At 47.7% G+C, this 7596-nt stretch overlaps 1 protein-coding gene across 1 annotated transcript; it reads right to left on the reverse strand.

The window, feature by feature from the left end:
* Positions 1-2359: 2359 nt before the first annotated feature.
* On the reverse strand, positions 2360-6370 carry LOC6493521 (dynein axonemal intermediate chain 3). Its single transcript, XM_001957881.4, has 5 exons — positions 5787-6370; positions 5058-5722; positions 4851-5004; positions 3119-4792; positions 2360-3062 (listed from the first exon to the last, which is right to left on the reverse strand). Exons 1-5 carry the CDS (start codon positions 6032-6034, stop codon positions 2408-2410), a joined length of 3396 nt encoding a protein of 1131 aa, XP_001957917.2. The 5' UTR covers positions 6035-6370; the 3' UTR covers positions 2360-2407.
* Between the last annotated feature and the right edge of the window lie 1226 nt (positions 6371-7596).

Genomic DNA, 7596 nt, shown 5'->3' on the forward strand with positions numbered 1-7596 from the left:
CCCAAATTAAAATAATTAAATAAAAATAATGGAAAAGGAATAGAACAACTCTCTGTAACTGTCCAGGTCTTAATAATAAGGACAAAAAAAATAAAGAAAAGCATAACAGAAATATAAGAGATTCAAAAATAAAAGATGTACCACCGCAGTGCTTCTTCCCAAAAGAAAGGATCTATGGCACAACTAAATATAACAAAAGGATAAAAGAGGCTTTGAAGAACACCATTTTAGTAGAAGTCCAGCGGCATTTCGTCGCTATCCAGAAATATGGAGGAAAGACGCCAAGAAGGAATTCATGGCATAATTAAATTTAAAAATAAAGTTATAAGTTTGGAAATAAACTTAATAAAAATAATGAAAATGAGAAAAGAAGTATAAGTTTAAAAAAAAATAAATTATTTAGGTAGGTGTCCTGGAAGTGACTCGCTTACATGAGGCCGTGGAGCTGATAGAGATCATGATAATATTCCAAGTTTAGAAAAATATGTAAATGGAAAAAAAGATGGGAACCAAACATACCATGGCTCAAAGACGAGAGTTTAGGAATGAGCTCGATAATTGAACAGGTAATGTTATAAATAATAATAGAAAATTAAAATAAAAATGGATAAAAAAAATATAAGATGTTGTCGACTTGAAGGACGAACCTGAATGACTGGTATTGTCCGAGAGGCCTCTATTTATACGAAAATCTCAGAGCTATTCTCTGAAAATTTGAAATTTGAAAAAGCAACGCTTGCTTTGTTGACCCTTAACATTTTTGACCTCTCACTTCGTAGCTGATAGTAGTAGTTCAAGACGCGTAATGGTACCGTAAGTTTTGAAATATGCGGTAGTTAAATTTTATGGAAGGTATAGGATATATAATAAATACATTCCTTATAGGGTCTGAGATGTCTTATTCAGGACGTTGCATATATTTGACCAAAATTATAATATTATACTTGCTACAATTGTATGTAAAGATCTATATCTACCTATATCTGCATTTGTTAACGGAGGAAAAGTGTGAATATCTGTTAAGAAATAAAACTTTCTCAGCTCAAGGATTTTTAGCAACGGACATAACTTTATTTTATGTTTCCTGAACTCATAACCCAAGCTTGTTGGCTTCAACAGGTCTGGCCCCTCCGAACTCATCGAGTATCCCCGACAAGTGTGGTGTAAGTTTGGCATATAGGTTCGACACCTGTAACTTCAGACCCCTTTTCCTGCGGATCAACCATATTGTTCGCCAACTCACAATGGGCGTGAACAATCGAAGTGTGTGCGAGTGTTCAAGTTATACTTTCGGGGGGACTTTTGGGGGGGAAAAGCGCTTATGCCGAGTCACGGGGGCTAGTGCATCGAATCTGGCAATTTGCATAAGATCGTAAATTATTTTAAATGGCGGTAAACAGATTTTAATGCATCTCGCTGGCCGTTTGGCCGCTTGGCGTCTTGGCGTCTTGGCCAGAGTCGGCTGCCAATTTGAATTCAAAGGCCAATTGTTATGTAAATGCACTTGCCTCACTTGCAGACGCAGTCGCAGACGCACGCAAGCGTACAAAATTTGTATTAATAAATAAAAGGAAACTCTCCGGCTCCAGAAATCACTTAATACTTATCGCTTTAAGGACAACAGGTGGTCGAGGCTGACTCTGACGATGATGACGCAACAAAACGGAGCTCCTACTCCAACTCCAACAGCAAATCGAACAAAAACTGCCCAGAGCGGGCCAATAATAATGCACTCGAAATTATGGTAAATTTCAGATACATTGCTTCCGAAATGTATATCATTATCTGCTTGCGAAAATGATGGACTGCCGCTGTCGGTTTGCATTTAGCCGAATGCTTTTGGCCCGGCTGAATGGAGTTCACTCGGAGTTGGCTGCAGTTTAGAGCCGACTGATGTGGAGGCATTGTGCAAAGTGACCGACCAATACGAGTCCCGGGAACGGCCGTGGGAATTTCGCAAGCTGCGCTTTTGAAGATCTGTGGAATGGGTGGCCCTGCTAAGGGGGCAGGTTCATTAAACCCGTGGCACGCCTCATCCGCGCGGGATGACTTCATTTAGAAATGCCTAGAAATGTCATAAACTTGAACCCGCCAGCTGGCCGGTGAGCGGAAATACGGCTTCAAGGTTCGTCGGACCCCTAATTGAGAGCCAAAATTTTATTTGGCAAGCGACCAGAGGCAGTCAACCGTTTAGCCAGGTGGGTGGGTCGTCCAATTGATGGTCGGTGGCTCCTCACTTTCAATGGCCACGTCTGAATGGCTGAACAGATGCGGTAAATGCCAGCTCAAGTCAATACGTTGATGGTTGAATATCATAAATAAGTCAAGAGATAGTCATAAGCCTTCTCTCACACAATGATTTAACACCGAAAGAAACATTTATTAAGGATTCGAAAGGAAGAAAGGACTACTCCTCTACTTCTTTGATGTCTATGGCCACAATAAGGGTAGTGTCTGATTTAGTCTGGGTTGTGACGTTCATCCGGGCATCCAATATACCTTCCCCATCGGGGTGTCCTTGGGAGCTGAAGAACTCGTAGCCGAACTGACACTCATTCAGCTCACCATTCTGCACCTTCTCCTGATACCAGAGCAGTCGATCCGTGTTCCCGCCGAGCGACTGATCGAGCAACTGGCGGCGCTGTCGGCCCCGCTCCAGGAACTCGATATAGTCAATCGACTTGAACTCGTTGAACATGCCCAGAATCTCCCAGGAGTCGGCTGCCACCTGCTCGTACGTGTCCGCTAGCTCCACTTCCCGCTTCACCCGCTCCTGGATCATCTCAGAACGTTGGAAGTCGGGTACTTCAGCGGGCAGGATGCGGGCTCTAATGGCTGCTATCTCATGCTCCACCCGCGCTAGCACATCCAGATGGGATTTCTTCTTCGCCGCCTCGTAGGCTTGCTTCTCCTTCTCCAGTGCCGTCTCTCTGGCCAGCTTCTCGGGGTCCATCTGTTTGCGAGACATCAGAATGGTCATCATTCTGTTCAGGTTTAGCTCGTCCCACTTGACGGCCATCCTTTCGTTGTAGTTGAGTCCCGCATAATTCTTTTTAGTTCCCCTGAGAACAAGGATAAATATCAGCCCTAATTTGAAGGATTATGTCCAAGTACTTGCCCTTTCTTCTCCTCGCCACCCTCTTCGTCGGCCTTGCGCTTCCGCGACGCGAACTGCTCTTCCTTCTCCAGACGCTCCATTTCCTTGCGGGTCTCCGCCTCCGCCTCGCGCTTCGCCTCTATGATGTCCTTGTTGAGCTCGTAGTACTTCTGCTCCCACGCCTGGATGCCCACCTTGCGGCGCTCCTCCTTGAGGACATAGTTCATTAGCTGCTGCAGTTCATTTGGGAGCGGCACGTCGAAGGTGTGTGGCAGCTTCACCATGCGGATGCTGCTGTTGTAGTCTCCGATGCCCAGGATCTTGTAGGGCAGCGAGGGTCGGTGCTCCGAAATGCTGGTAATGATTCCTCCGCCGAGGATCTCGCTCAAACAGGCATCGTCATCGCGAGCCAGAATATCCCAAGCTTCAAGGATGCCATCCATCCTGGTTAAATACAAAACAGCTGGCCTGGTTTCGCTCCAAGCCACGGCGGTGAGATCACAGCCACGCTGCCTCCAGAAAATTGGCGAGTATGGGTAGTCCTCCTTCCAGATGGCCAGGATATTGCGTCCGATGGATGCGAACAGCTCCGGGTAGAAGGGATTCTTGCGCATCATCACCACCGGACCATCGTGGACCATGGCGAAAGGCATCGAGCTGTTGATGGTCTCCGTGGGATCGCCCTCCGTGTAGATGCCCTGCCACTCGATCCGACTGATGTGCCCGTAAAAGGTGGACACTATCATGCTCTGCCTCAGGGAGGGGGGATCCTTGGGGATCAGTTTGATGGGATAGTTGGACGGGTTGGCGTGGATAAGCTTCATGCTCGGGGTGAGGCACGAATAACACGAGGTGTCGGCTATGATTCCTGTCAGTGGCTCGGGAAAGTAAATATTGTAGGTCGGTTTAATCCTCAGCGACTTGAAGGCGGACTCGTTGGAGGACAGCTCCTTGGGCAGCATACGATTGCGCATCTTATCTTTTGCTGCCTTCGCCGCTCCGCCCTCCAGATCCCAGAAGCTGACTGTCCCATCAAAGGCGCAAGTAATGAAGAACTTGTGGGTGACCCGCATGTCCGGATCGTTGTACACCTTGCCGAAGTGATTGATGTACATGGAACGGCCCAGCCAATAGAAGCCGGTGATCTGACCCTTCGGCGATAAGTCCAGAGGGGAAATGGTGGCCGGGGGAATCAGATTGTCCTCAATGTCGATGGTCCAGTTGAGGTACTCGCCAATCATAATCCGATACTTGGACTGGGCTGCAGTCAAGTACTCCTCCTCTTCCAGCTTCTCGCAACGCCCCTGCAGATCCCAGATTACAATCTGACCGTTTTTGCAACCGCCAATCAGGATGTCGCCGTTTGAGGGGCAAAAGGCCAGTTGCGTCGTCTCGATCGGAGCCTCAAACTCCAGTTTGTAGTCCAGATTGTCGGAGAAGCTCCACAGCAGCACAGGATTTGGCTCCAGAACGGCCCGCTGCACGTAGTCCACTCTGTTGGAAGCCTCATTCACCGAGGCTGGAGTACTAAACGCATAGGAAACTGCAATCAACCCGGAGAGCTTCGGATACCAGTCCTGGCCTGCCACAAAGCGCTTGTTGCTCTTGGAGATGTTGGCGAAACATAGGAACTCCTGAAGGTAAGGATTAGTGTACTGAACCACCTGGCGTCTTGAAATCATGGTGTAATCATCCCTGGAATACATAAAAAGTGGTTAGAATCCTGCAAGAAAAATCGGAAATATCAATCCACCTATAACAATCAATCTGATTGAAGTCCAGAGTGTTGAGCAACAATTGAATTTGGGCGGACATTTCTGGCGGTGGCTTCTCGGCGGGCACATAATTCTTTTGGCTTCTCTTTTTTTCCTCCTCCTCGTCCACCACGGATTCGTCCAACTCCAGATCTATAATTGGATGCATAAATGGAGGTCACGAAGAACAGAGTCACCTAACCCACCATCATCATCAATCTCGTACAGATATTGGGACCAGGCGTTGGAAGGAAATGTGGGATTAGTTTGCTGTTCCCGTTCCACCACGGCTGGAGCCGACTGGATGGCGACGTTGATCCTTTTCTTTGTAACATTATCCCACTTGACGTTCTCGTTGGGCAGGAGCTCGATTATGCCATCCCTCACATCCCGGGTCATTCGGTGTGTGAACGCCACGTGGCGCGGTTCCTGAATGGGGTACACACTCTGGATCTCCACATCGATTGGGTCGTCCCTGAAGTGCTCCACCAAGATGGTCATCTCGTCCTCGGTACCCTGACTCACCCACCGACGGGGCTTCTTGCGCAAGCGTCGCTGCATCCTCCACCGATCAAAGTGCTCCATGTTCTGGATGATGCCCATGGCCAGCTTGGACTCTTTGATGCTCGTGTAGCAGATGAACGGATCGCCCTCGGGGGGATCGTCGTCAGACTCGGTCAAGATGGGGCAGAAGCCAAGGAGAACATAGTGCTCTGGATTAAAGTGTTTGAACTTCTTGACCAGTTCCGCCACGTTCTCAAGCTCATCGAACAGGACATCCCGCAGATCTTTGAACTGGACCTGCTTCCAGGGGAACTCCTGAGTGACATTGATGCCCACCTCAATCTTCAGGATTTTTTGGGCCCTCTCTCTGAAAGGATGAAAGGATTCTTATATGAAGGATAACCTTTAAATGGATTAAGTGTGGAACTTACGAAACCATGATTTTCTGGCAGCTGGGCAAGTTCATGAGAGTTCGCCAGGACTCCTGAATATTGTACAGATTTCGCAAGTCACCAATCTCCTCGTCGGAATCGGGCTCCTTAAACTTCTTCAGATAGGTCTTGTGCTTCCTGGTTGAGAGTGGGGCAGCGGCCAGAGCATCCATGGGATCAACCTCGGGTGGAGTCCCGGTCTCACTGTCCAACCTGGCCATCGAGGGCGCACCTTCTTCCACCGACATGTTGGATTTCGTTTTTTATTCCGGTTCCAGGTTAACTTGGTCTATTTGTGCCGGGAATTCGCCTGGCGGTTCCGTCCGATTCGTTTGTTTATTTGTTTATTTCCCCACTGACAGCTACGGGGAACAAACTCTGTCATGACAATCCGGGGCATGCGCACCGAATCAGTCGAGCTTGTCAGTCGAGTTTCTCTCGAAGATCGTCCTGGCAACGCGGACGCACATAAACAGAATTAAGTCGAAGCATTTTCACTCATTTACATGGCCTGGCAATTTTTCCTCAACAATTTTTGAGTGGGTGATTGCCTTGTTGTCTTGTTTCTTTGGCCAAAGATGCTGAAATTGAAACTGAAACCGAAACTGTAGCTGCTGTCTATGTCTGTATGTTGTTGCTGCATTTCACATCATTATCTTTGACCAAATACGGAACTATGCGCAAAAAAACGCAATTGTGTGTCACTCACGGGGACGTCAAGACCGCTGCTGCCACTGCCACACAAAAATATGTGTTTCTTGCTGCGGCGATCTGTGGCGGTTGTTGTCCGAGTCCCAGTGACCCTCGCGCCCTCCGCCCCCTCAATCCCAGGCCCAGGCGCAGGAGCAGGCGCTGGCGCAGGCCATACCCGACGACGAGATCGGTTCAACAAACGCCACAATGGAAAGTCTCCCAGTTGACGCACTACGCAATCGAAATCGAAAGTTCTCTGATGGACAGCTGCAACAGAGCCGAGTCAATGCACCACCGCGATGCAGCACCACCACCACCATCGTGTGGCGGTTCACTGAATGCCACATGAGTGGCACACATTTAATGGATGCACGTCGCTCACTTTCATTCTGGGCGTCTTTTTATTTATTTTGTTTCTTGCTTGCTCACTTTTTTTTTTAGTTTTTTGCCGAACTTTCGATTTTAAATGCAATTTATGCACCTGTCACTCATCCCGCTGATAACTGGCAACTCCGATTAGCCACACACCGGCAATTGTGCGAGTACCTACTGCTACCCTGTGGCAAGTAGCAAGTAGCAAGCAGCAAGCAGCAAGTTGCAAGCTGTAGCCGCGCCACAAAAGCCAATAAATCACAGGACAAATTGTTGACAAAACATTTCGTAATTTAAATAAAAGAAAAAAAGTGGCGACAAGCTGCCGATAGTCGCCGGGCGATAGTTGGTGGCATGCCACAAATACTGCCCAGGCCAGGCAACTTGAGGAAGTGGATCCGTCTCCCATTTACCACACAGTGCCCCTGTGGTAACAACAATGACAATAGTGCCACAATGGAGGCAGCATTGAGGCAGGCCGATAATTTTCTGATTGGCAACTTTGCATAAATTTGAAACACATGCCTGGGGAGAAGTGTGGTGTGACTGAGGAAATATCATCCAAAGCAGACCCAGCTACCTCCTTGACCTTTTCAACACCTTTCAGTTGGAGAATCAAGGGTTCAAAACTCTATACAGAAGATCAAATACGCTAGAGATACGATAGATATAAATAAAGAATCATGGGAAGTACTTGAATTTAGTTGAAGTTTCTTTGTAAGACAATCTAATTTGATTCCAATTT

This window comes from Drosophila ananassae, chromosome 2R (assembly GCF_017639315.1).
Source record: "Drosophila ananassae strain 14024-0371.13 chromosome 2R, ASM1763931v2, whole genome shotgun sequence".
Lineage (NCBI taxonomy): Eukaryota > Metazoa > Arthropoda > Insecta > Diptera > Drosophilidae > Drosophila > Drosophila ananassae.

What these genes read in the sequence shown, in the direction of transcription:
- LOC6493521 (XM_001957881.4), bottom strand. Translation starts at nt 6,034, where the DNA reads ATGTCGGTGGAAGAAGGTGCGCCCTCGATGGCCAGGTTGGACAGTGAG. An exon ending in GTACGAGATTGATGATGATG is followed by an intron (nt 5,005 to 5,057) that starts GTGGGTTAGGTG and finishes ATCCAATTATAG; the next exon opens with ATCTGGAGTTGGACGAATCC. An exon ending in GGTGGCGAGGAGAAGAAAGG is followed by an intron (nt 3,063 to 3,118) that starts GCAAGTACTTGG and finishes CCTTGTTCTCAG; the next exon opens with GGGAACTAAAAAGAATTATG.